The sequence below is a fragment of the Pyrus communis genome, chromosome 8, assembly GCF_041283825.1.
Source record: "Pyrus communis isolate YQ-2024b chromosome 8, ASM4128382v1, whole genome shotgun sequence".
Lineage (NCBI taxonomy): Eukaryota > Viridiplantae > Streptophyta > Magnoliopsida > Rosales > Rosaceae > Pyrus > Pyrus communis.
Window position 1 is genome coordinate 17,219,658 of NC_142572.1, and position 26,833 is coordinate 17,246,490.

General features: G+C 38.5%; 4 protein-coding genes and 1 pseudogene across 11 annotated transcripts; 1 reads left to right on the forward strand and 4 right to left on the reverse strand.

Annotated features, from left to right (window-relative positions):
* The first annotated feature begins 1,244 nt into the window (after positions 1–1,244).
* LOC137716956 (subtilisin-like protease SBT3) lies at positions 1,245–3,415 on the forward strand (annotated as a pseudogene).
* Positions 3,416–4,499: 1,084 nt separating this feature from the next.
* On the reverse strand, positions 4,500–7,764 carry LOC137717850 (putative serine/threonine-protein kinase At1g01540). The gene is made up of 7 exons (XM_068457342.2): positions 6,794–7,764; positions 6,421–6,525; positions 6,121–6,243; positions 5,872–6,042; positions 5,638–5,767; positions 5,350–5,559; positions 4,500–4,912 (listed from the first exon to the last, which is right to left on the reverse strand). Exons 1-7 carry the CDS (start codon positions 7,480–7,482, stop codon positions 4,757–4,759), a joined length of 1,584 nt encoding a protein of 527 aa, XP_068313443.2. The 5' UTR covers positions 7,483–7,764; the 3' UTR covers positions 4,500–4,756.
* A 2,338-nt stretch (positions 7,765–10,102) lies between these two features.
* On the reverse strand, positions 10,103–11,600 carry LOC137717292 (transcription factor bHLH95-like). The gene is made up of 3 exons (XM_068456598.2): positions 11,367–11,600; positions 10,460–10,882; positions 10,103–10,325 (listed from the first exon to the last, which is right to left on the reverse strand). Exons 1-3 carry the CDS (start codon positions 11,598–11,600, stop codon positions 10,227–10,229), a joined length of 756 nt encoding a protein of 251 aa, XP_068312699.2. The 3' UTR covers positions 10,103–10,226.
* A 1,150-nt stretch (positions 11,601–12,750) lies between these two features.
* LOC137717851 (transcription factor SPATULA) lies at positions 12,751–15,760 on the reverse strand. Of its 6 annotated transcripts, none has more exons than XM_088698623.1 (6): positions 15,133–15,760; positions 14,844–14,942; positions 14,683–14,748; positions 14,470–14,529; positions 13,144–13,467; positions 12,751–13,065 (listed from the first exon to the last, which is right to left on the reverse strand). In XM_088698623.1, the coding sequence occupies exons 1-6, from the start codon at positions 15,559–15,561 to the stop codon at positions 12,982–12,984; spliced, it is 1,062 nt and encodes a 353-aa protein (XP_088554749.1). In that variant the 5' UTR covers positions 15,562–15,760; the 3' UTR covers positions 12,751–12,981. The 6 variants fall into 6 exon arrangements, with proteins under 6 accessions (XP_088554749.1, XP_068313445.2, XP_068313446.2 ...); XM_068457344.2 differs by having other exon boundaries at positions 14,464–14,529; XM_068457345.2 differs by having other exon boundaries at positions 14,844–14,945.
* A 2,369-nt stretch (positions 15,761–18,129) lies between these two features.
* On the reverse strand, positions 18,130–23,318 carry LOC137718070 (putative E3 ubiquitin-protein ligase RHG1A). Of its 3 annotated transcripts, none has more exons than XM_068457582.2 (6): positions 22,827–23,318; positions 19,745–21,572; positions 19,276–19,329; positions 18,901–18,999; positions 18,658–18,795; positions 18,130–18,576 (listed from the first exon to the last, which is right to left on the reverse strand). In XM_068457582.2, exons 2-6 carry the CDS (start codon positions 21,479–21,481, stop codon positions 18,445–18,447), a joined length of 2,160 nt encoding a protein of 719 aa, XP_068313683.2. In that variant the 5' UTR covers positions 21,482–21,572; positions 22,827–23,318; the 3' UTR covers positions 18,130–18,444. The 3 variants fall into 3 exon arrangements, with proteins under 3 accessions (XP_068313683.2, XP_068313684.2, XP_088554754.1); XM_068457583.2 differs by having other exon boundaries at positions 19,276–19,326; positions 22,827–23,203; XM_088698628.1 differs by lacking the exon at positions 22,827–23,318 and adding an exon at positions 22,294–22,360.
* Positions 23,319–26,833: the final 3,515 nt, after the last annotated feature.

The following is a 26,833-nucleotide window of genomic DNA, read 5'->3' on the forward strand; positions in this document are numbered from 1 at the left end:
ATGATGTTGTTTAATTTTCTCGCATAATGTCGCATTATAAGTCCAAAACGTGACTAATTGGAGGTATGTCTCTCTCAATGTCTCGTGGTGGTAGCACTCAACGCAACTTTCTTTATGTTTTCATTACTGAAAATAGAGAACTCAATATGTAGCATGTGGTCTCCATTCTTATCTCCCAAAGCAAGGGTTATAAAGGGGAGGTACTTTCACAATTTTTTTTTTTTTTTTTTAAGTTTTTCACACATCCTCTTAATTTTTAGTCATTGAATTAGATAAATCAGATAAAATTATAGTAAAATACTAGAGTTTGAATTGTTACTAATAAAGAAAATCTCTGACTCATACCAACAAAATCAAACAAAATCAACGAACAAAATTTAACTAAAGTGTAGAAAAAGTTAAAAATGATGTGACCATCGTTTTCTAATATTTAAATTTCCAATCATAATTAATTTGGGCTTGCCAAGTGAACCTATCAAACTAGATATTTTGGTATGATCCACTACCACTAGGCCTCTTCAAATTCAACATTTAGAAATCAGCTACCCATTTTGGTATAAGGCTCAACATTCAGATAGGTCTTATATTTTTAGCCCGATTGAGTTCGAACTAGGACCCATGACAATAAAATTGCAAGGGTAAGAGAACAAAGATTCGAGCGATAGCGTGCACAAAAGTAATCAAAATCATGAGTAAACTTTCGGGTGGCTTCGACAAAAAAAAACTTCTATGCCTAAGTGTCTATCTCTTTCTTATTGTACTTCGGCGAGAGAATACACAAATGGGTATGTAAGTTTTCATTAGTCCGGACTACAGTCCGACTTTATATTCATTAGATTGACAAATAAGTAAAAATAGTATTGTCTCAATTTAATCTTAACCGTTCATTTTCCGTACCATTGAGTAGTCCAGACTATTAAAGAAAAATTGGTACAAACTATGTAATTGGTAAGTTTAGTTTCTCTCGCCTTTGACATTAAGGCATGCAGATTGGTTTTGACAGATAGCTCCAAAAGATTAAAAACCAACGAAAAGAACCCAAAAAAAAAAAAAAAACAGAAGAAAAATGCAGGCTATCAAGTCAGACAAGGCCTGTCCAATCTCTCTAAGTAATAACCACATAAACCATTAAACTCAGTAAGCTTTTTGTTTTGACATTGACAAAATCGACCAGAAAATTGCGTTCTAAACACGGACCTTGAACATAACGTTTTGTAATTAAATATCAACAATGGTTTCTTATAACGCTCGAAAATCCCTCTTACATCACGATCACACTTCTGTTGTTAATGCTGCTGCAGATCAACGATGCAGTATCGAATGTTGAGTTCGAATCTTTCTCAACGCACGAGGCGTGGCACAAGTCCACCTTGAAATCATTGTCGTCTTCGTCTCCTGCAGAAAATGATGACCGTGAAATGTTGCTGTACTCGTGATACAGCCATGTCGTGCATGGATTCAGTGCCAGGCTTACTCCTCAGCTGTCTAGATTGGAGATATCCCCAGCTCATGTTGCCACGTATCCCAAGTCTTTTGGAAAGATGTTCACAACTCACAGTCCCAAGTTTCTTGGACGTAGACAGAACCTCGGCTTACGGCCTAATACCTCAGTTGGCCAAGATGTGATCATAGTAATTGTTGATACGGGAATTTGTTCAGGGAGTGAGAGTTTTGGCGATAAGGGAATGTCAGAAGTGCCAATAGGATGGAAAGGCGAGTGTGAGAATGGAACTGCATTCACCCCGTCTCTCTGCAATAAGAAGATCATTGGTGCTCGATCTTTCAGCAAAGGCCAGCTGCAGGTATTACCGATTTCCAAAGATTATGACTATGATTTGCCGGGAGACTTCTTTGGTCACAGAACACACACACCATCGACAGCTGCAGGCAACCATGTATCATTTCTGATTCGCCGAGAGACTTCTTTGGTCACAGAACACACACATCGTCGACAGCTGCAGGCAACCATGTGTCATTTCTGATATGCCAAAGGCACGACAGCAAGGGTGGTGCCGCATGCACTTGTTGCCATGTACAAGGTCCGGTGTGGGCAACAGATTCAGAAAAGAGTGCAGCTAGTGATGTGCTTGCCAGGATGGATCAGGCGATTTCTGATTGTATGTCACTGTCTCTTGGCTTCAACTTCCTTACTAGAATGCTATAATTGCCATCGGTTCTCTTTCAGCGGTCAAGAAGGGAACTGTTTTCGTATGCACTGCTGGGAATAATAATGGTCCTTCTGATAACTCAACCTATAATGGAGCACCCTGGATCACAAAAGTAGGAGCTGGCACACCTGATCGTACTTTCAGTGCAACCTTGACTCTAGACAACGGCTTCACAATTGAAGGATCATACTTCCTCGAAAGCATTTACATTGCTGATAAACCGTTGTACTACGGGAAAGACTGAGAGCAAATCAACATGCGATTATGGGGCATTAGATCATAAAGAAGTGCCTAGAAAATCAGTCTTCTGTGATAATCCCAAGGGGGTTAACATTGATGGACAACTGAAAGAGGGAAAGAACGCAGGTGCTTACGCTGCAATCTTCATGTCAGATACGCCACACTTATACACGGAAGACTTCACCATTCCTGATTTGGTTCTATCAATGGCGAAAGGCTCTTTGATTAAAGAGTATAGGGACTTTGATTAAAGAGTATGGAAGAAGAGCCAATGCAACTAAAGTTTAAACCCTTACCTTTGTGCACAACAATATGGGGACAAAATCAGCACTACAAGTAGCGCCTTCTCTTCAAGAGCATTAGACCCCGTCACTCCAAGCATTCTACACCCGAATTGCACATGGGGTTGATGTGCTCGCTGCAGTTGCACCTAACAAGTTGTTCATGAAGTAAACAACTATAAGTTGGCATCAGATTACCAACTAATGTCAGGGGCATCAATGGTAGCACCCCATGTTGCAGAAGTTGTAGCTCTGCTAAAGGGTGTTTACTGCAAATGGAGCCTTTCTTCCATTCGATCAACGATCATGACCACAACATACAACCTCGACAATACTTGAAGCACCATAAAGAATTCGGTGCAAGCCACATTCACCCGAACATAGCCATGAGTCCCGGACTCGTCTACGACATGGATGTGCATGACTATCAAGTTTCTATGTGACCTCGGGTACACTACAAAGCAGGTAAGCGCTGTTATCCGACGAAATCAATGGAGTTGCAGGTCACAACCTACTAAGCTAAACTACCCTTCTTTTATAGCCGTTTTCAACGACACGGACAACTCTCCGAAAGAGAAAAACTTTACTATGGTTGTGACAAATGTGGGAGATGCTGCATCTAGTTACTTTGCATTTTTGGAGCTTCCTAAAGGAATGAAGATTGCAATAGAGCTTAGCACTCTTAACCGCATAGTATCAATCCCTCTGTTGGTCGTAAATTACTAGTTCCTAAATCATGAAACAAACAAATGTTGTTTTCAACTTTAGAAGTTCGAGGGCAGTCGTCATGGTTTAGAATTGCCCAGTTTTTTGGGTCATAAGCGTTGAATTTAGTCACTGTTTTTCCCGCTTTTCCGTGTCGGCGATCTCTCCATGCAAAAAAAAAAAAAAACTTCAAAATTCATAAAATTGGCAAATATTAACTAATTTTTACGTCAGATGGTCTCTCTCCTTTAAGACATTTATGTATAATCAATCTTGTACTTAACAATTTACTTAAGAATCGCAGATGAACTTGTAAAAATATTACAGATCCTTGCCCCAAAAGTGAACCGGTACTAGACAGTAATGTCTAGTTTTGGGCAAAATCTCAGATGTAACGGGACATATCTGACTCACATCATGAGAGATGCATAAGAGGAGAAATAGTCTCAACTTCTACTAATCTCGAGTGTAACGGGGACATTTCGGACTCACGTGATGAGAGATGCATAAAAGGAGATATAGTCCCAACTACAAGGTAAATGTGAGAGGCGACCATCTTTTGGCAGACAAGTTACTTTTCATGTGCTGTTCTTTTTTAGTAGCTTGCATTTTTGTGGTTTATGCGACATGTAAACAAAGACCACAGATTTTCAGTCCAAAAGCGAAAGAAAACAAAATTCGAAACTACCAACAAATGTTTTTGGTGTGAGGTCTGGTGTGGGACCTAAAAGAAAACGAAGCAAAGAACAGAAGGTCCGGAAACAGAGAAACAGAAGGAAGGACACTCTAATAACTTTTACATTAAAAACAAAACCAGCAAAACCGCAAAATTTGAGGGGTCCAAAGGTTTCAAATGCCTTTGTGCACACATATGACATCCTTAGCTGTCAACCTATGACAGAATGCAGTAGGGCCCGAATGTTTCTAACTAAACCCTAAACCTACCGCGAAAGCCACGAATGCCGTTGATTTCGCCTCTTAACTGAAACGCCCTAGTGAAACCTTCGGTCATTTTCGTTCTTTTATCAAAGATTCAACAATGAGAAGTTACAGCTTACCTAACAGAGAGGAAAGACCGTCAAGGAACAAACTCGGGCGATAAGACTGCCATGGAAGACTCGGAATTTACTATTTTTCCGAAAATTTCCTTATGACTGGCTCTTACGCAATAACTGAATCACCATAACAGAGCTGGTCCTGGAGAATCCACCGAAGTGCAAGCTCATATTGACATGAATGGGGCTATACAGGGGAAGTAAATAACAGCTAACTTAATTTAACTTGTCGCCTAGACATAAGCACACGGGCAAAACGAGGTGCATCGATTCACCTTACACATGAAAACTGGTGATTGGTGAGGAGCTAATGCTCTTCTTCAACTTCTTGCTTTCTCCATAATGGCTTGTTAGTTTGGGCACCACTCTCATACCCGCTACTATCACCTGATTCAATCACATGCTTGTCCACCCTTCCAGCGTCATGTGGTGAGCGCCCATATTCTCTTCCAGCCCTGCGATCCTGAAATTATTTGCACAAAATAATCGTGGATGAGAAACTCAAATACGTGCTTTCACGTTTAAACAGTTCAAGTGAAGCCAACACACCCATTAGTTCATATTAATGTAGTGTAACATAAGTTGCCAACATGCAAAGCGCAACAAGTGACTGAGATGTTTACGAAATACGCTAGGTTTAAGTTTTCTCATCATCCACTAAATTAGCATTTAATGTGAAATCTAAAATATCACGCCAATCCTTCATGACGTAGAAATGCTTGTACTTTTAGCTAAAGAAACAGATAAAAGGTTTTCGGTACTTGCAGAATGCAAGTCTATGAAGACAAATAACGAAACACGTTGAAAGCAGTTTCAAACAAGATGTAGCATCATAAACCAGCTAGAAAACAGATATCCAGCTGGCTAGATTAATTAGGGGAAGAAATGAATGCAACTTACATCTCGGAAAGGGAAATCATCGGCTTCAAGCATATGTACCACATGCCCCATTTTAGGCCTCTTTTGAGCATTTGGGTCCACGCAACGCAGTGCAACCAAAAGAGCGCGCTTCAGTGCCCTGGAAGAAGGCTTCTCTGGTAACCTTGGATCCAAAACTCCCTCAGCATTCCGATTTGTAACCATTGCTTTAAGCCATTCAACTAGGTTCACCTGAAGTTTGATCACCAATCAGTACCAGTTTTTCTGGTTGGAAGACAACGTTATCAAGTGAAGATCATGAAAACAAACCTCTCCTGGAGCGCGGCTATAGTCCACTGGGTTTCTCCCAGAAATTATCTCCATTATGAGAATTCCAAAACTATACACATCACTTCTTTCATTCAACATGCCAGTACTGGCATATTCTGGAGCTACATATCTACAAAGCAAAATCAAATGTGTGATTTAAGTGTGCCAAAACAAGATTATAACTCTCCATTCTCCAGATAGTAAGCAACAGTTACGTAGAGAGGTTAAACTCACCCAAATGTTCCCATCACTCGAGTTGTCACGTAACTCCTTTCTGAGCCAAGGAGCTTTGCTAAGCCAAAGTCAGATACTTTTGAATTCCACTGCTTATCAAGTAAGATGTTGCTAGACTTAATATCACGGTGAACGACCTTTGGCTCAAGACCCTCATGCAAGTATGTCAAGCTAAAACATTCACAGAGTTTTAGTTATGATAAACAACAAAGAATCGAAAGAACTGAGGTCATTCAGTTTGAGGAATACCCTTTTGCTGCACCGAGTACTATATTCATGCGACTCTCCCACGTAAGAGGGCTTTTAGGCCCAACATCTCCATGAAGCCATTGTTCCAAATTTCCATTGTCGACATACTCATATACAAGCATCCTACAAAAACCCTACTGCATTAGCACAATCATTTAAGGAAAAGATAATAGGTAATCCAAAAAGAAGAAATAATCACAAAGATTCTTAACAAATTAGCCATCAAGAGAAGGTCATGCATTAAACAAGAGATCGAAACTCGAAAGTATACACAACGTAGCAAATGAAGATCAAAATTACCTATGAGCTCCTTCAGCACAATAACCAAGCAACCTCACTAAATTCTTATGGCGAACACGGCCAATCGCTTCAACTTCAACCTTAAACTCCTTCTCGGCTTGCCCCCTGAACCAAGCAAAGTAAAATCATCAAGCCATCTCATGCCAAATTCCCCAATATAAAGCTCATGGTTAGGGGAAAAAAAAAAAAAAAAAAGGTATATTTTCCCCAAATCTATGAAAAATCTAACAAAATTAACTAACTCCCCAAGCTAAAGGTCTCAAATTTCCCAACTGGGTTCTTAGTAAACATGATCATAATCTCAAATTAACCATAATTAGTACGAAATTAAGCAATTACTGATAACCAAATTTGCAAAACTTTAACTACATACTTGTTGTTAAGCAGATTTTTTATAGCAACAATCGTATTATTCTCCAAAACACCGCGGTAAACAATCCCATAGCCGCCTTCACCAATCACATTCTCGTCGGCAAACCCATTAGTGGAATCCTCAAGCTCTCTGAGAGTGTACCAATGTCCCCACCCCAAATGCGAAACCTCCGGCGCAGCGATCATCCCTTGGTCCCCAGACCGAGCCTCCCCGCTGCCATGCGACGACCCACCGCCGCCACCCTTCTCCGGGTACGAAATCTGGTGGTCCTTTCCAATCTCAATGTGAATTCTCTGTCGGCCACCGCTCCCAGCCGGGCTGTCGTGGCGATCGTCCTGCTTGAGAAGCAGGGGCTGGGCTCTGGCGGAGTCCGAGTCAGCAACCGGGTCAGGGTGGCTCTGGTGGTTGATGGGTTTCGGGTCGGGCTGCGATGGGTTGTTCCGGAAGTTGTCAATTCGGATTTCTTGGATCTCTTTGGAGACGTTCGGGATGGCGGAGGAGTTGTGTGTAAAGGTCTTGGCTTTCGAGGAGCTGCTGCTGTTGCGGCGGGAAGTGAACCAGAGCGAGATGAGGAAGAGGACGAGAACAATGGCGGCTCCAACGCATATTCCCAAAACTACCCACAAATGCAAACCGAAAATGGAGGTCCTCTTCGAGAGCTGGTCGTTCAAAAACGAGTACCCGGACATCGTAGACTGTAAATTTCACTCCTCCTTCCTCAAAGAAGAAGAAGAAGAAGAAGAATGCTTAGAGAGAGAGGAGAGAGAGAGTGACGGTGGGGACTACACAAATGGGGAAGTTGAGAAATTATGGTGGTGGTGATCTCAGCTTTGAGCGAGTGGGGGATGAGAGAGAAAGTGAGGAGAGAGAGCATGAATCGGATGATGAGAATGCTCCAGTAGCTACTGCTGCTTCTTCCACTGTATGCTTTTATTGATGTATTTACAAATGTAAAATCTAATTTCGCCCAGACTATGTAACGTGTAAAATGCGCACGTATTAACTACACATACTCTGTCCCCAGCAGAGCAATAAATGTGGCTTTGACACGTTAACTATGTTTAATAACAAAGAAATGTTAATGTCAGTCGTTCTTAGACCAAAAGAATTTTCTCTGGATTATTCTTGTAAGGATTCTAAGATTAGTCTGTTCAGTTTTTGTCAGGTACTGTTTGTTTAATTTTAAATAAAATAATTTCTGACTGCATGATATACAATGAACACACGATTCACGAATCCTGTTCACAAAGAGGATCCGAATTTGTTTTTGGACGCCTTGATTTGTGCACGTGGCATCATTTAAAGATTTACAGACATTATCTCTGCGTACATATGCGATCAAGTATTACAGTCTTCAAAGTATAAGAGTTCAAAGTATTAATTACTACATTTTAATTATAATTAAATATGGTTATTATGGTCGTGGCCCGTGGGCTCGACTTTCTTTGTTCATTGGCTATGGTGTCTCTAGTTTTCTATTCAAAGATTCCGGTTATGTTAATGGGAACTTGATTCTTGTCTCGGTTTTACATTTTTTTTATTATTTTAGGAAACAACTAAGAAACTTCTGCTTATCGATGGCGTTTTAGTGCGGTGGTGAAAAACTACTACACATATAAACGATAGTGTCGGTTTAATCTTTACCAATTTTTTTTCTTTTTTTAATAACTAAATATCTAACTCATTATAACATTGTCGCTCATTAAGACAAAAGAAAATCATTGGCTAATCCACTGGATCTAGGAAAAAGTAAATAAATATTAAAATTGTGGGACGCCATAAATGATTGTTTATTGTTTTAATTGTTTTATTATTTTCTTCTTGCAATGTTATGGAACTTTGTGTTTGACTCTTGTGGGATACTTAATTATAATTTAACTGATCCCAAGTTAGATTATAAATGTGATTAGGATTAGGATTGAGATTGATTGGGATTAGGGATTTAGATTCTTAAGAGGGTTAACATCAAATGGGCTGTTTTATATGGGTCCACAAAGAACTGGACACTTGTGTAAAGTGGGCTTGAAGTCCAGAGGGGCCGTTAGATGGCGAAAGCTCTTGCTCTTGTGCTATACTCTTCAATTACGTTTCTCAAGTTTGTAATCTTCTCAGTGTTTGTTTATGTGCATCGACATCATCACTGAGCGTTTAGATTTGTCAAAAAAATTACCAACAATGCTTGACTACTCAATGATGAGTAGAAATTTTTATTCAAAATTCTTCGTGATTGAATCACATAGCGCCATACTTATAATTAGAACTGTTTATATTATGAATTACTTTGTAAAGGTCATGTCTGCAAAAAAATAAATTAAAGTAAAATCATTTAGTCAATCTATTATAGCAAATATATAGACGGTTCGTAATGTTTTTACCAATTCCGTTCATTTGTTTTTATACAATTCAATAACTAAACAACCTTATTTTAATTGTATTTTTTTTTCAGAGGTGATCTTTATAGAATGATTTGTAATATGAATGGTTTGGATCATGAAAATGAAGTTCTAGAATCACCAACAAACAGCTTTGAGTAAGAACTCCTACTCATCTTTTGAGTAGCCAAGCATTGTTCAAAAACTATTAGTGTACCGTAGATTAAAACGAGTCACAATCTAACACATTTGCACAAGGGGTGGTTTGTTGTCATATTCCGAGATCATTGTTAGCATTTGCCAATATTTTACATGCTCCATTTGGACATCAAAGTTAGGTTTGGAAGTAAATGAGAGACACCTTTTTTTCCCCTTAAAATAAAGGGAGGTGCACACTTTTTTTGGGACACCTTTTAATTGAGAGGGAAAAACACATAAAACAAAAGTTATGATGTGACCAAACAGTGTACTAGCCTTGTCAGTAGGGGGCATATCACCTCCTCAATATCCTCATTGCCTCAAGGATTGAGAAGTGTATAGTAATAGTTTCGAATATGATGGTAAATATTGGCTTCAGTACAATCTCCGCACTTAATCAAGTCACGAAAAAGGTAAAAACGCTTTCAGATAATTAAAAATAGAAGTGTTTACGAGTTTAAAAGCACTAAAAAATTTGGTGAAATTTTTTAAATTTTCAGGAAACATTGAGAAGTTCTGTAAAGTTTCTATCGCGTTCTACTTCAACTAAAAGTGCTTTTGAGCAAAAATAAGCAGAGAAATAGCGCACAGCCCAAATCAGAACAACCACAGCCCATTGGGCTTACAAGCTCTCGGCCGAGAAATACCAGCAAGACTCCAGAACAGCTTGAGTTAACTGAAGGAGAAGAATTCTAGTTGTAGTTAAGATGGAAGGAAAAGCTCAATTTTAAAGGCCATCAGCAAACACATATAACATCCACAACATTTTTCCTAAAAGCACTTCTAATAAAAGCTGAATTTTCCTAGCTTCTTCAAGTTCTATTCTAGCAAGGTGGTAATCACACTATCAAGTATATAACGAATCAACGAGACAAGAGCCACAAGTTCATTTCACTTGCTGCTAGCTTGAATGTGTCCTCCACTGACAATACCTCCGGAAAATTATCACAAGCTCCGCCTGCCTGACCAGCCCAGAACGAAAATAATGCGTAATTAGACAGCTGATTAACTAACTAATGATTAATTGATCATTTGGCTTGCTAATGGAATTAGCATGCAAGCTAAGTGCTCATATATGGATTCTTAGTCTACTTACATGAGCATGGATCAGGTACATGCAACGACATCGATCCGAGGAGATGTGAGCAGATACTACATCCAGCTTATGCTTCTCCAGTATGTAAAACAAAGTAGTCAACATCCCTAGCTTTGGTGGTGAACAAACGCTGATCTGAGCATCGTTACCGGACATGTTCAGGACAACGTTTGGGGAAAACCACGTCTGGAAGGAAGCAGGCGGTGGTGAAAGAGCAGCCGGCAATGCCAAGTTGATTGATGTTTGTGGACCCTGATGAAAATGATCAGCCAAAAACGCTTCCCTTGTATCACAAGTTGACTCTCTATATGATGCTGGCAGTGCAGAAAATTTGTCAAGCCTTTGTGTTTGTGTTGTTTGGAGAGTAAGTTCAAGAGACTTGATGTATCTTATTGACTCATCAACAATGGTAGACTTATCTGCCTACAAAATCATCGAAAAATAACATATATTAGCTTTGATCTTCTTTTTCTTCTTAATTCTGTAGTTCCCATTCCGGGATTTACTGCTCGAATGATTACTGAATCTTAATCAATCAATTGTACTCCTTAACCTCTCTTAGAAACTAATTTAGAACAGAACAGAGTACATTTTGAGCTAAATCAATAAATAGATTATGTTCAAATTAGTAACCCAAGTATAACATAAATATGGAGACCCTAAATTTAGACTTGCATCCGTAGTTCATTGCATTTGTAACTAGCATGTGATATTCATAATCAACTGATCTAACTCACGCCAGCAAACAAAAGTAACAAAAGTATTATAGTTCATCTAATAAAAGAACGCACCTTAGCTACAAAGAGTAAGTTGGGTTTAGTGCTTGAAAGTCTCATAAATTAAGCTTTGAAATGTTTCATGAATCTAATTAGTTAAACATATTGGAGTTGAATATGACTATTATTACCTTAGCGGGAAGATGAGGAAGCAAAGCATGAAGGCTAGAGAACATATTCCTCATCTTCTTCCTTCTTTCCCTCTCAGTCCAAGTGTGTACACCATGATCCGATTCACCACCGGCGCGGCCGCCAGGCCCACCACCAGCCTTGTCACTGCTTTCTTTGATCTCCACCACCTCTTTCTTCTCCACTGTATTTGTAGGAGTGGGGCAACTAGAGCTCACATTTTCCAGCTTCAACATATGGTATAAAAAGTGTCAAACATATGGTATAAAAAGTGTGAATTGAGTAATACACCATTCCTTTCTTAATTAAAATGATAGGTGGCACAACTTGATTTGAAAACGATTAAAAAAAGAAAACAAAAAATGGGGAGTTAGTCACCTGGGAAATGAAGAGAGAAAGTCCTTCTTCTTCATTGGAACCAAGGTCCAAGAACATCAAAGTCATGTTAGTGCTTCTTCTTGATTCAAAACTTTTGTTGCACAACATCTGCACAGCTATGGTGGTCTTCTCTCTTCCACCACATGCCTAGACCGTTGGGTTGTCCTCAGAGGTTCTCACAAGCGCTTCCTCGGACTTCTGGGCGATCCCGAGACCACCCAAGTCCATACACGCATCCGCCTTTGCCACTAGGTGACCAAGAAAACGAGACTCTTAACGCGCATAAGTAAGCGTACGTAGCTACATTAGTTAGTTCAGACATGCTCTCTCTTATGCACTCAAGTTCAAAATCTCCCTCAAAGAAAGTACTTATTTAGAGAAAAAGTGTTCTTCAAACCTTTACCTTGTTTTTAAAAATTTTATGCATAGTTCTTTGATATATCGAAAATTTATTGATGATATGTAGGTATGATTTGTCTGCAACAATCATATCAACATGTTCTTGATAAAACATTGACAACAAATGCTTGTTCGATAACTAATAAGCTCCAATTATGAATTTGGTTTTCTTTTCATGTGACGATTTGAACTTAGATCATGTAAGTCACCTTCTAAACGTGTGTTTATCTTACCATGGTCGCTTTTGTTTGGCCCCAAAATAACAAAGTGTATCATGGCATGTTGGTAAATTGAATGAAGTTGGAGGGTGACTTGATTGTGAAATGCATTTAACGGCCGTTATAATATGTGTATCAAAAGAAAAGAAACTTCTGAAACCGAAACGGAGGCAAAGGAAACGTTCATCTCTCTTGTCCTCGTTTCAATAGCATTCCTGTTCATACTTCAAAGTCACTGTATATAATTGAGATTTGCTTTGGCGACAATTTTACTATGCTCCGGTGTATAGCATACACAAAATGAATGAAGTGCTGATGTGCGGCCAAAAATCTCGGTGCATACTAGAAACGTTTATTTTGATCATGAACTACAGCAATTGAGCCATCGATCTAAAGCTAGAAAAAAAAACCATGGCTTTATAAATGGAGAATACCAAGACTGGTACCCAGTATTTTTATACAAGTTAAGAAGCATCAACAGTAGAAATACGGCAATCGCGTCAACCTGTTACACTTAGCAAAATATTAACAATTTATAACCTAATCAAAGTATATGAACGAAGATGATGATAGTCTCTTGCTTGGTTGAAGAAAAAGAACTGTATGAAAACAGGCTGCAATCTCATACATCAACGTCCGATGAAGAGTTTTTCCCTGTCCTAATGGTATCTACTTTTGATTGTAGTTCACCGTCACTGAAGAGTTCCTTCACAGAGCAAGGAAATGATCTGCATTAGTTCTCGAAATTCTGATAAGTTACTTCTGCAATTCATGCTAGAGTTACCTTAGAGGATGAGGGGACACTGAAGAGTCTGTAGTGAGCTTGAACCGATGGTTCAGAACCAAATATGGGTTCTGAAGTCGGGACATTTGCAACTGAGGGTATGACCATTGGTGGATTTGAGATCATGTATCCGGCGGATAAATTGAAAGCAGATTGCATTGAGTTCTCTCCACTCCCGTAAAAAGGGCTTATTCCTTTGCTGGATTTTGGAAATTTATTACTTCCTTCTTCAAAGCTCAATCCCATATGAGGCAACTGCATAGGCTGCATGACTCCTGGTATGCACATTGGATGCAAACTCAATCCATTTCTCATCGTTAACATCTGCAAGTATAATCAGAAGCGAAAAGTACATCAGCGTTAACTCATGCCCAAGACACAAGCATGGGGCACATGATGTCCCTCTTAAAGGCAACAGATAGAACGCCATAAATCATTCAGAGAACACCCAAATACTGTTACATTCAATTAATCAACTTTTCCCTCCTTGGATTTGATGATTTGTGTCGAAAATAAAATGGTGTATCGCCACAGAACATAGGTGTCACTATGTTCAGCTTGCAAGGTTAATGTTAACTGAGTCTGGCGCATGATGACCTTCATTCCTAAACCACATGGTAAGACCGAAAGACAAAGATGTCTAAGCCACGGAAAAACAGCATACTTAATATAACGCCAGAACATGCACAAAAGACAAGCAGGTCCTACAGCTTTTGAGGCAGCCAAATTTGTTTGTCAGATTTAAGTTCAGTGGCTTCTCCCATGAATCAAAGCAACACTTTTTGTTTGTTAAACGAGTATGCCAGAACAATGCTAAAATAACAATGCATACCATATGACACTTTATATAGGCTATCGATCTTTTTTACTCAAAACGTTATGATTAACACTTTTTGAAGTCTACCATGTTTCCCCCAAAGCAAATGTTGGGCCATTTTCTGTTTGTTAAGAAGTACTGCAGGACAGTTCAGTCGGGCTTGTTCAGTCCGGCATGAATCAGGTTCACATAAGTGCTTCACCAAGAGCAGTGTAGTATTTCGTTAATTTCTAAACTATTCAACAAACTCTATAATTCTGATAAGTCATGTTTACTCAGTTATGCTTCAGAGCCCAGTCTTAAAGGTGACGCATCTTATTGCCGGACCAAGCAGCAACAATAGCACTCAATATAATCCATTCTAAATTTTAGACAAACAGACCATCAAGTGCATAGCTGAAGATTAATAATACTCAAGATGGCTAATCTTTGAAGGGATATCAAAAGCAAATGGTCTTAATGTCATCAGAATTATATTCCGAAAACAGTGAAAACCATCTTACCTGTACCTGAAGCTGGAGCTGCTTCAAATACTCGATTGCTTCATCCAGCATCGAAGCCTTATCCGTCTAACAAAAGCACATGATCAAATCTCGCGTGTTATTAAGAAGCTAATCTCGCATAATCCTCGTCTACTCATAAACAAAAAAGAACAAAAGACTGTACGACTATTTGAAAAATAAAGCACACAAAAGGCTGTAGAAACTTTTGGAAAAGAGTACCTTGTTAGAATTCGGAATCAGGTTCAGCAAAGCTTTCATCTTTTCGTTAATCCTACTCCTCCTCCTCTGCCAACCAATCAAATTTACAACCCAGAAATCAAAATCCCAATTTCTACATACTCGAATCGAAAACCTTCACACACAAGGAAGAAAGATCCAACCTTTTCCGACATATTATGGACGTCGGCAGCTCTGCTCCTCTTCGATGAACTCCGCGGAGGCGCTGAGTTCAATTGCACGTCCGGAGCCTCCTCCAGACCCTTCTAATTCCACCAAAACCCACAAAGATTTCAAATTTCAATGCAATTAAGGTTGAACAAACGGAAACAAACAGAATTAACACAACAAAAGTTCTCTTTTTTTCTCTCTCTTTTTAGTGGTTCCTTCAAATTTTCCACCTAATTTTCTCAGCAACCAAACAGAATTCAAACGAAGAAAAATGGGAAGTACCTCACTGTCACAGCTAAAGTCGCCGAGATATTTCTCAGACGAAATCCTCCTCCCATCAGACTCCATACCTTCTTTCACCTCCGCCGTGAAGTAGCCACCGGAATCGGAGAAGTGGAACCCGGACGACGACTCCAACATACGAGCAGAGTTCGAATTTCCTCCCACTACTCGCTGGTCCGAGCCAGACCGGTCCACCAATTGAGCAAACCGCCGATGATCCTCATGCCTGGCCTCCGGAATCAAGACCCCGGACGGCGTCGCCGCCTGGAGTGGCAGCGGCACTGACGAATGCAGCAGGTGCATGTAAGTGGGCTTAAAGGGCATGCTAGAATAGGCTGAGGAAGCGGAGGAGCCGTGACCGTGAAGGAGCTCGCTGATAATGTTCGAGATTTCTTCCGAGTCCGGCGCTGATCCGTACAGATCCGCCATAGCTGAATTTCGTACCCTTCAGAACCCAAGAAAAAATCGAACAATTTCACAGAGCTGTCGCTGCTCAGCCGGAGACGGTGAGGTTTTCAGTTTGTTGTTAGCATCGTTCCCAATTCGCCCTCGCTGCTCTGCCTCTCTCTCTCTCTCTCTCTCTCCCTCCTCTGTCTTTCTCTCTCTTCTTATTCTGCTGTGCTTCCGTGATTGCCAATTTCCATGAAACTCTTTTAAAAGAAGGTTTAAACCCGTAAAGCTCACAATTTGATTACTCTCCCGCGCTAATTGCCAAATGCTCAGTCACATGTTTACGTCATCATTCGCAGAAATTTCCATTTATTTTTTTATAAATTTGTAGAGTTTCCCATTATTTTATGTATATTGCAGACCGCCGGCCCTTGTTTTCTGTTATTTACCATATCGGGTCATAATTAAGCACAAATTTTTTGAGTTGTTTCACTTTAGTTTTCAAACATTAAAATCTCAATTTAAAAGGATGACAATGAGGCCTAATCACAAAAATTAACATAAGTGAACACACACATGATTCAAGTTTAGTAATTTGCTGGGTGTGAATTGGCTTGTGTGTTGGGCAATGCCACAACTAATTTATAAGTTCGAGCATTTTTCAGTACTGATAACCGTTGACGACTGTGTTAATTTCAGTACTGATAACCGTTGACGACTGTGTTAATTTCATTAAACCACAAGAAAGTACAATTGCAAAAACAAGGGATGTAAAGATCTCTAAATAGATCAATTCGCTTTTAAGCAGCTAATTAGTTGTTCAAATATGTAGTCGAACTACATGAATAACTCTTCGGCTCGTAACTCGACGTTGTTTCAAGTAGGAAGCAAACAGAACTAAACCTAATTGGTTGGTCCAAAGTGGACGATATACCCCACCTCTAAACGTGGCTACTTCTATAGTTGAAGTCACTAACTTGGGAAAGATTTTTCAGTGTACCTGAAACACAGACATATACACCGTATGATATTATACAAGTGGAGGAATATTTGAAAAAAAATAATAATAATAAAAACCTTACCACCACTTGTATAATAACATATGGCATATCGCCTATGTTCCAGGCACTTCGAAAATTTTCAAAAATTTAGGGGCAAAATTTGTAATAAACCCTAGAAAAAGCGCATTGTTCAACGTCGGAAGGTTAAAGTCAAACACACCATGCACTCCTCCACCGTCTTATCCAACCAAAAACGTCACCTTTGCCTGTAGAATTTAATAAGGGGACACCAAAAGGTGCAAATCCCGAGGCTCCCTCCCTTTTTAGTGGCGTGTTCTTGACTGCTACCTACAGCCTCTGCATCACACGACTTCAAATCCCTCTTCTTTTAGAAAAATTCACTAGGGTTTGCCAACGCACGCCCTAAAAAGTGACCTAAGAGAAACTCACAAGGAAAAAGGAAGGTAGAAAATTCTAGGGCACAAGAACATTCCCCACGTTTCTTGTTCTGCAATTTAATTGGATCCAAAGGTTCCCAACCACGATCAAACATCAATGTGATTATATCAGCATATGAAATTGTAAATGATATTAACATCTTGATTCATGAACTTGATTAAAGCTTTGAGATTTTCAGGATCTTGCTCGATTGATGTGAAGTTTCATTATGATTTGCGATGACTATGACACATTAATCCAACCAAGTGTCAATCTAATTCGTCAATCTAATTCCAGACCTGCTCATCATTACAAGGGGACCGACAAATCCAACAAGTTACAAAGGGACCAGCAAAGCCAACAAGTTACAAGGGAACCAGCAAACCTAGTTCACGGCTAAACTTCCACTACGCTTTGACTACATTAAGGCATGTTTGGAATTTTGATTCAACGGCTAAAATTATTATAACTTTTAAAAGAAGCTCCCATTTTTAGCCGTTGGATCAAATTTCAAAGACCCGATTCATTTGATCCGGTGGTCTTAGTGGAAGAGATCCGAATAGGATCTCTTTCTCTTTCTGACAACTAATAGCGCTTCTAACCACGTCTAGCGAAAAACCTTAAAATCACTTTTTAGTCGTAAAAGCGCTTTCTGAAGCATTTTCTGTGTCACTTCCAAGTACATTGTCAAGAAGCACTTGGTTTTGTAATGAAACTGGACATGTATATACTAAAAGCACTAATGAGCATAAGTGATTCCTACTCAAATAGTCTCAAACCCTTGGATTGTTAATAAAATTTGACACTAATACTGAAAACACTTATACCAAAAGCACTTCCAAGCAGAAGTGATTCCTAAAAGTAGTCTCAAACAAGCCCTTAGCTGTTTGCACGTAAGACCAAAAGATGAGCCTAATTACCTTTTCAACAAAATGGGAGCCTAGTAGTAAAGATTAAGATCCAAGACATGTCTGCTTTGCATAGATTAAACAAACAAACCTTGATCAATCCTCTGCTACAGCACCATGGAATTGCAAAGAAAGCCGAAACAGAGAAACAAAAATCCTAGAACTAGTTACGTTTTCTATCAAGCCCTCCGAAAAGGAATTCGAGATCATGAAATCTACAGGTATAACAAAGAACCTGCAGCAGAAACAGGATCAAACCATAACAAAAAACATAGAAGCCTAATCATTCATTGATAAAATGAAAAGTCAGTACCAGTTTTGCTTTTCCAACTTCGAAATGTGATGCCTCCAATAAGAGGCCTTCTAAATAAAATAAAAAATAATTAAAGTAATTTTCCGCTCGGCGCTTGAAGTAGTGCTTTGGACCAACTTCAACTCGACCAACACGGAAAGGTGAAAGCATCGAGGCATTGGGACTCAGTGAGCCCATATGTGGGCAGACTGATTCCATAAGCAACCCTCTTTACCTAATTTGAAGAAAAACTAGCCTGCAAAAACATTTGACGTCGTCGACCTCATGTTGCCAGGGCTGTAGTTTTACAGATGGGGCACAGATTCTTGTGCATCAGCCATTGTTTTATGCACTCGCTGTGGAAATCATGTCCGCATTCGAGCGTTCCAAGATCTTCTCCACCATTGTATTCCTCCTGCATATTAACAGTATATATAAATCAAGCAAAGCAAAAACATGAAAATGTAACACAGATTGAGCATTATGTGGTCATTACCTGGCACACACAGCATGGCTCTGTATCTGCCGAAGATCCTACTGCAATATACTTCTTATGTTTCAAGCGCTTTGATATGGTTTCTTCACTTAATCCAGTGTTCACGTTTCCGATACGCTCTTCCAGAGCCAATAATTCCTACAATAATTAGATTTTTATGTCTTAATAATCTAATTTCTACCAATAGGGGAGCAGACTGTTATGTATCTTTTGAGGAAGCGGGAGGTTGGGTGAATCAAGTACCTCATAAGACATATTATCAACATCAAGTCGCATATCTCTATGTCGGTCGTGAATATCAGCCACCCCAAAAAGGACTGACTGATCAAGAATCATAACATCCTGACACAAAGAAGTACAAGCCAAATGTCAGACCACAATTTAAAAAAAAAATTCTCACATCTCACAACAGCCTTTGGTTATGATATTCTTATTTCTTAAACATGAAAACAGAAACACCGGGTCCCCAAATATATAAGGAAAAGATATATATGCCTTAAACTTCCAAAACCAGAATCCCGTGACGAGAATAAGGCATTCGTGCTTTATCAAAACAGATTCTTTTTCAAAACTGTGAGTATACCGAGGTGCTTCAATATAAGCAAATAAAATTCTAACCTCAAATCGCAAGCTCTCGCCCCTACGCATGAGACCCAGGACATTGCAAATCTGCTAAAGAGAGAATAAAAACTTCATAAGGTTTACATGAATATCTCTTTTCCCATAACTAGCAAAATAATATAAACTTAGCAGTATTAGAGTAACAGAAAACTTAAATAACAAGAATTATGATGTAACTAGTTGAAGATGACAAAATCACATAAAAAGTTAGAAACATAATGATTTAGAGGACTGAAAAATTTATCTTATTTTTGAACATTCATGATTGACTAAAAGGAAAAAGTGATTGCATATCCCGTATCATCGTGGTCATCATTATATTCAGACATCTGATGGTATCACATCAATAGGTGATTACGCATAAATGTGGGTTCTCCCTGATATTCATCTAAATGCTTTAAATAATGGGATAAAAAAAATATTCTGAAAGAAAACCCTCAGCCAGAGAGAGAGTTCTACAACGCACCTCAGATACCAGCCTGCTACTTCCTTCACCCCCTGCAGCAGCCAAAGTCCGTAATGAATATGGAAGTCCAAGTCCACCATCGCCATGTCTCTCCATCCAAGATGCTGACCTTGGGTGAGACCGATGATGACCTTGGTTACCTGTACCAGATGAACTCTCAACCTCTGGTGATGATGCAGGACCCGAATGCAGAGGCAAATAATTAGTGCCCTGACTCCCAGGCTCACTACCAGAAGCAGAAAATAACGATCGGCGAACATATTCAGATAATCTTCGAGGAAATTGCGGATGAGAATTGTGAGGAGGAACCCACGTAGGTGCAGCTGCTGGATTAACACCTGAACTTGTGCCAGTCCGGGATGCTGAAGCAACATTACCAGGAATACTTGCATTTCCACCAGGTAAATTTCTGTTTGATGCACCTGCAGGATGCCGAGTTGAATTTCTCAATTCAGTTGCTGGTACGAAAATAGGATGATCCAAAATGTGTCTCGCCATGCTTCTTGAGCTCCCTTCCTCACGTGGTGGAGGCTGTGGAGCATCTCTGTCTCCATAAACCACAGAATTTGATAAGTTGCCAGTTCTTGAGCTAGACCCTCCACTCCATCTCAACGATTGCACATTTTGCGGCAAAGCAGGAACATGGATGACAACCGGCTGGTTCTGTGAACTCATATTATCTAACGCTGGTGCTGGTCTCAGGTCCATATTATGATCAACTGGAAGAAGACTTGGTGAATGATTCGAAGAGGAAATACTAGAATGCCTAGCAGCCCTCCCCATCGAGAACCTATTTGAGTGTATAGAATTTTGCTGATTTGAAGGGTTTATCCTCACACGGAGGTTCCTATGAGTGCTTTCTGAGCTTCTTCCAGCATTTGAATCAGGAAGGCTGTCAGAAGCAAGTGCTCTCCCAACTACTCCAAGTCTTGAATTCCCCTGTTCTGATGGAGTGGATATGCTTAGGCTGCTGACTGCATTATAGTGAGCGGGAACAGAAGTCCTTCCACCACTGTCTGTATGCTGAAAGTAACTGCAACTTCCACTTAAAGAAGACTGCCCTATATTTCCCTCCATGGCCTTTCTTTTACAAGATACACGACGACCCTCCAATGAACTACCCGATCTGCCATCATTCTCTCCCATTAAAAATCCAGCACCTCCAGAAGGAAGCATAAAGGAATTAGAACTGCTAGGAGGTCGAATTTGCTCATTTTCAGAAACGTTATACTTGAATGTGTTAGGACATTCCATTACTTGACTATTATCACCACCATGGCCCGCAAAACATGCATTCAAGTTCAGATTCTGTGGGATTGCATCAGAACTTGAACTTTGTGTAAAAATGGTATTCACATTGTTGTCCAGTGAAAGGTTATTAGTTGGTTCATAGTGTCGCTCTTCTAATCTTGAAGCAGCTTCTACACAAGGATCCACTGAAGATGACCATCCAAGATCTGGTTTCCGCTCATCACTACTTACCTCACTCTGTGAGTTGCTAGAACTAGGTTCACCTAGGCACCATCTACTCAAGTGTTGTCGCTCCTGTCCCATAGAATTCACAAACCCAACATTCATATCACCGGGTGATTGTACATAGTCTGGAATCCTTTCTGCAGGATTCCGTGTGCTATTCCAGCAAATTTGCTGATCTAGAGCAGCATCGTTTGATGCACTTCCATGGTCAAATTCTAGGAATTCAGGCAAGGAACCAATAGTACCCCTCTGCCCTTGCATTAGCGCTAATATGAATCTTCTTGTAAAAGAAATGTAAAGAACTTGAAGAAATCTTCAGTATAAGTAATACATTATTTGTACTTTGGCAGACCTGACAAAACAAAATAGAAGAAAGGTTATGAAGTTTGAAGATTTTTAAAGTAAATTATAGGTGCAAAATTATGCTGTAAAAGTAAGAGCAACAAACTTTTTCTTCTCTTTTATAGGTAAGAGAAGCGCAAACTTTCAACACCGGTCAAAGAGTTCTCGGATATTTATGTGTTCCATGTGTGAAAAACTTGAATGCTTAACTGAAGGAAGAAGCTAGAGTGTGAGTTGCGTTGCCTACTGGCAATGCCTTTCTTCATGTTACTTTTTTTAACCCCTCACTTATGCTTCAACAAAATGTTTTAACTCTAAGCTCTTGGGTAGGTGTTGTGGGAGCACAGTGGGTGATAGTTGAATTGAAGACTAGTATCCATATTTGCAATGACACCAGAACACCTACTTAACCAAACAGGAAGACACACACTAAGCTTAGATTAGCGATAAGGTAATGGAAAATCACCCATGCTATCCTGGCCTGAAAGCAGGCGAACATCAAGATAAAATGTTCATTATCATGTTGCTGCAGTAAAAGAGTGAATGACTGAATGTGCAGCTATATCAGGTAAAACAAGCATCCTTCAATTCATACAAACACAGGCATTCCCACATATAAAAAACCCCAGCCAAACCAACTCCCACAGCTAAAGCAAAGAATGATCGAAAAACTAAACCCACTCCTGAAACACTTCCAAGGCAATCAAATTCACATAAATTAAGGTACCCACCAGCTGAAAACATGAAACTTTAGAGTACAACAACGTAGTACAATCGAAAGGTGCAAGCTTTCAGACAAGCAACTGACCACACACGGTACACAATGAATTATCATCGTATAATCAAAGAATGACTTATCAAACCCATTGGTAAAAATTTAGAGATCGGTTCACCCACTGACAAGGTCAAATATGGATGGCCGAAAACCTCAAAAGCCAAAATCTCATTCCAAATTCCAGAAGCAGATGATATCAAAAGTTATTCACATAATCAAACAACAAACGACAACCTAGAACAAACAGACATCAAATGTTAACAACACAGACGAACAAAAACCCAATAACAAAGTAAGAATCTTGGGTTTGTTCTGAAAAGGTACAACCTTTATATTTCCAGCTGCAGAGATTAAACACAACAAGCACAAACAAGACCACAACAAAACCCAGAATCCAAAAACCAAGTCTTTTCAAATCCAATCATATCAGCAACCGACCGATTGAAAACCCACAAAACTAAACGAACAAAATCGAAAAACAAAACATACCCAGATGACGAAACCGATCTATGAAAACAATCCGGAGCAGAAAATCGAAAGAACTGGTCCAGATAATCCGGGTGGGTGATGAAAAGACCCTTCTTTTGTTTATTTTTCTGGAGAAAAAAATTAATAGGTGAGAAAAATGGAAAACAAAACCCACTGAGAGCAATGGGGGTTGGGAGGAAAGGGAGAGGCCTTGGCCTTTTGGGTGGATGGAATGAAATTGAAAGGAGAAAGGGAGAGAAAGAAATAGAGATTAAAGAGGACAGTAATCTTTAATTTACGAAACGACCCACAGAGAGAGAGGAATGGTCATAGAGGGCAGTTTCCTAACAAAGAAATTGAAATTAATTGAATATTATAGAACATAATTAAATTAGATTAAAAACTAATTAACAACACCACCTACTTGGTGTTGGGGAGGAGGGTTCAAAAGGGTTGGGGGATGTGTTGGAGTCGAGGGGGCCGCTTACCAAAATGGCTCACGCAGGTTGTCCTGAATTTTCCTTTTTATTTTTTTTTGGGTTAAAAAACCTAAAACTTGGGTTAGCAGTTTTATTATAACACGTTTAGTTAACTGGAATGGAAAACGTCGTGAATTGGGAAATAAGATATAGGAAATATAATGTTGTGAATTGGGAAAGAAGATATAAGAAATATAATCATTTGCTCTTTTAATCAATCTGACGTATTTATATTTTTTGAATCGGGAGAGTCATGAATTTAAATGTTTACTTTGTCAATCTAAAGGCAAGGATATGGGCTCGTGTGAGTAGGAAACAAAAATTATATATTCTAATTGTATTATTAGCTATGTTCGAATCTAAAGAGAAATTGTAGAGAATGTTTGGTATCCTAAAATTTGATTGTCTTTTTTATATGATAAAAAGAGAAAAAAAATTGGGCCAAAAGAAAACGCCATTTTAGAGTTTTTATCAACAATTTGCTTGTGTAGGTAGAGATCCGGTAGTTTCATTCTTTCTTTCTAAATGCAAAGGGTAAGCCATGAATCAGAGTGATACCTATTCATATTAAGTAAACCGTGTATAACATTTTCAAGTATTGCATTATGGATTGTAATTAGAAGATACATATATTTTTTTTAATTTTATACGTGTTAATAAACGCATAACTCAAGAATCAGAGTAATTGTAATCTTAGTGTGTTGTAAACATAAGAAAAGTAAATCAGCAAAGTTGTAAGTTGTAACTCGGTTAATTAAGAACATTCTTTATTACACTAACATCTCAAGTTCGAGTTCTCTATTTTCAATATTATTTGTGTAAAGAAAATACAATAAAAAAGTTAATAATTTGAACCATTCAAATCGTATTTTTACTTTAAGTAAATATGTAATCTCACTCAGAAGAAAATAAAGAAAATAAAAAGAGAGGAGGAAATGGCTCCCAATTGCAAGCCCTACAAGTGGCTCTTTCACGCCAAGCACCTGTTGGCTGTTGCCTCCTCTCCTATCAATATTATCACATTTTATGTCCTCCTCTCTCTGCCTTTACATTTTCTTGAGGAGCCCTTTCTGACTCTGTGAAACTTTCAGCTCCGGTTGTGAGTTATGACACCCCACACCACCCCCACAAGGGTTCAAAGAAGAGATACGAGAATGATTTGAACTCGAGATGCAATAAATTGAAGAAAAAGCTCTTTATTTGTAATTTTACTAATTAAAAATAATAATAATAATAATAATAATAGAGAATTCATGTGAGTACACGTGACATGCAACATGCTACGATACAGTGGGGTCTCATATGTTTGTTTGATTTGTTTAGATTTTGCTCACCTTCCTAAAGATATGGCTTTTGGTGCTTTTGCATTATAAATTTTGACCGACTATTTGGAGACAATCTGTTTCTCATCTCTCACAGTTGGTGGGAAAAAAAAAAAAAAAAAAACTCAAAAAAGGAAAAACAAAAATCAGTGTTTTGGGTAAGAGGCAATAATAGTGCACCCAAATTGAGTTTTACCATATGTTATGGGTCATCTAATTATTCTGTCGGTTCAATTTTAGGGTCAAATCAAATGGGTAGATAGCTGATTTGGTGCTTGATCAATGTCAAGACAGGAAGTGCTGGTTTAAACTGCTTATGTAGATATTTCTTTTTTGTTAAATTTTTATTAAAAATTCAATAACTTTTTATTAAAATTTCTACAGCCCATAAACGATTTTAAGTTTTTGTCTAATGTATAAACGCTTTCAGTTGTCAAAAAAACATTTTTAACCTTTCCATGAGTAGTCTCAAACTAATCTGAAGGTCTTCCACAATGACAAAAGTTAGTTTGATTCTTATATATAGAAATTAAGCATCTCGAATTTGTGGCACCTTGAGTTTGATCCCTATAAAATTATTGTAAAAGTGGCGTGAGTTGATAAATTTGAGCCTAATCTATTAATTGTGAGACCTGTCTATTTGCGTTTCCTCATAATTTCTGGTCAATTTTATGAGTTTGATTCCTATAAAATTGTAATTATAACTCAATTTTCAAGTCTATTATACAACACCTGAGTTATTTGGTAAAATAGGTACATGTAGAATCAATTATCTTTTTTAATTTTTTAAAATAAAAAATAGAACTAGATAAACATTAAATCGTGTTATATATATGACCCCAATGGCTAATGCGTCTTTAGTGATCTCAGATTTTTATCCTTTTTGATTAAAAATTTGTAATCAGTTTTATTAGTCCATATTAATTTATCTTTTTTATTGCCTTTTATCTTTAAGAGACATTAGGAGGGGTGATTTTTTAGTGTGCCGAGAACACGTTTCGATACATCAAATATCATAATACAAGTACTCTAACTACTTATATATGATACTTGATATATCAATCTGTGTTTTCGACTCATTAAAAAATAGGAGTGTTTATATTGATGTATGTGCATTTTAAAACTTAGCTGAAGAAAGAGGTGTGAAAACAAAGACCAATAAATGTCCCAATTAAGTGTCCAAGCAAGGTTCTCTCTTTCTTCCCCTAACTTGTTCTTTTATAAATCCTTCTCGCCTACCGTTCATATCTCAATCGTGGGCCTCTTCTCCTTTCTTTTCTTACGTTTGTTTTGGTTCTATTTGTTCTTTTGTTTTTCTAGTCTCCTCTTCACTCTTGCCCCTTCAAAGGTGGTTGCTTCGGCTTCGGCTTTGCTTTTTATCTTGCTCATACAGTTTTTGTATTTTAATTTGAGGCCACGAAAACAAGCTAAAGCTCCACCTCCATGTCGTTTCTATTGGTAATTTTTTATGAGCATCGAAAACACAAGTCACGTGATGTGTCATTTCACGTGTTATGATTAAAATGAATGACATAATTGATGTATTAATAAAAAATAGATTCGTATATCAAATTTTAAGTAGAATAGTAACGCTCACGTGTCTGTATTCATGATATACAAAAGCAATAGCTCGCCCATTTGAACTCGCTTATGTAACCAAACCCATCATTAATTATTAATAATATATATCTTAATTTACTAATGGGATAAGATTGACGATTCCTCCGCCAAGGAGAATATTAGAAAATTTTGGTGCTTTTGAGATGGGAGAAAACTTGGAAAAGGCTAAAAACCCTAGCTTGGGTACACGCCAAGGGGATTTGGCTTAGTCCAGAAGAATATTTTTGAATAGTCTATAATAATATGATTAGGCTTCAATTATGCATCAAAATTCAAGTACAAACCTTAATGACTTGTGCAATTTCACACTTGCAATAAACAAAATTTGCTTCAAGTTAGTGGAGTGATGCTGTGAGATTCAAGTTGTGGTGATTGTTGGCAAGTATGCATGTATAGGAATTAAAATTTGCAATTAATCACTTAAATCTTTCTTGCTTCAGTTTCTTGAGAGGTACGTGGAGTACTAGATAAACTTTAGTAGGGCTGCTGTATCAAGTCTTATTCAGACAACTCTTTTGCTGGTAGGACTAAATTATAAGGGGGTTTAATAGTTTTGTGAGACGTGCATTATGAATGACTTGGTTGATGTAAAACCAAGGGTTATACT

Coding starts and splice junctions, on each gene's coding strand:
- LOC137717850 (XM_068457342.2), bottom strand. CDS start 7,482: ATGTCCGGGTACTCGTTTTTGAACGACCAGCTCTCGAAGAGGACCTCC. Junction 5,768..5,871: donor CGAGTGATGGGAACATTTGG/GTGAGTTTAACC, acceptor TTTGCTTTGTAG/ATATGTAGCTCCAGAATATG. Junction 5,560..5,637: donor ATAGCCGCGCTCCAGGAGAG/GTTTGTTTTCAT, acceptor ATCAAACTTCAG/GTGAACCTAGTTGAATGGCT.
- LOC137717292 (XM_068456598.2), bottom strand. CDS start 11,600: ATGTTGAAGCTGGAAAATGTGAGCTCTAGTTGCCCCACTCCTACAAAT. Junction 10,883..11,366: donor TTCCTCATCTTCCCGCTAAG/GTAATAATAGTC, acceptor ATGATTTTGTAG/GCAGATAAGTCTACCATTGT. Junction 10,326..10,459: donor TGTACCTGATCCATGCTCAT/GTAAGTAGACTA, acceptor TGGGCTGGTCAG/GCAGGCGGAGCTTGTGATAA.
- LOC137718070 (XM_068457582.2), bottom strand. CDS start 21,481: ATGCAAGGGCAGAGGGGTACTATTGGTTCCTTGCCTGAATTCCTAGAA. Junction 19,330..19,744: donor GTAGCAGGCTGGTATCTGAG/GTGCGTTGTAGA, acceptor TTCTCTCTTTAG/CAGATTTGCAATGTCCTGGG. Junction 18,577..18,657: donor AGCCATGCTGTGTGTGCCAG/GTAATGACCACA, acceptor GTTAATATGCAG/GAGGAATACAATGGTGGAGA.
- LOC137717851 (XM_068457343.2), bottom strand. CDS start 15,561: ATGGCGGATCTGTACGGATCAGCGCCGGACTCGGAAGAAATCTCGAAC. Junction 13,468..14,463: donor AGCTCCAGCTTCAGGTACAG/GTAAGATGGTTT, acceptor TTATACTTGCAG/ATGTTAACGATGAGAAATGG. Junction 13,066..13,143: donor GTGTCCCCTCATCCTCTAAG/GTAACTCTAGCA, acceptor TGCTCTGTGAAG/GAACTCTTCAGTGACGGTGA.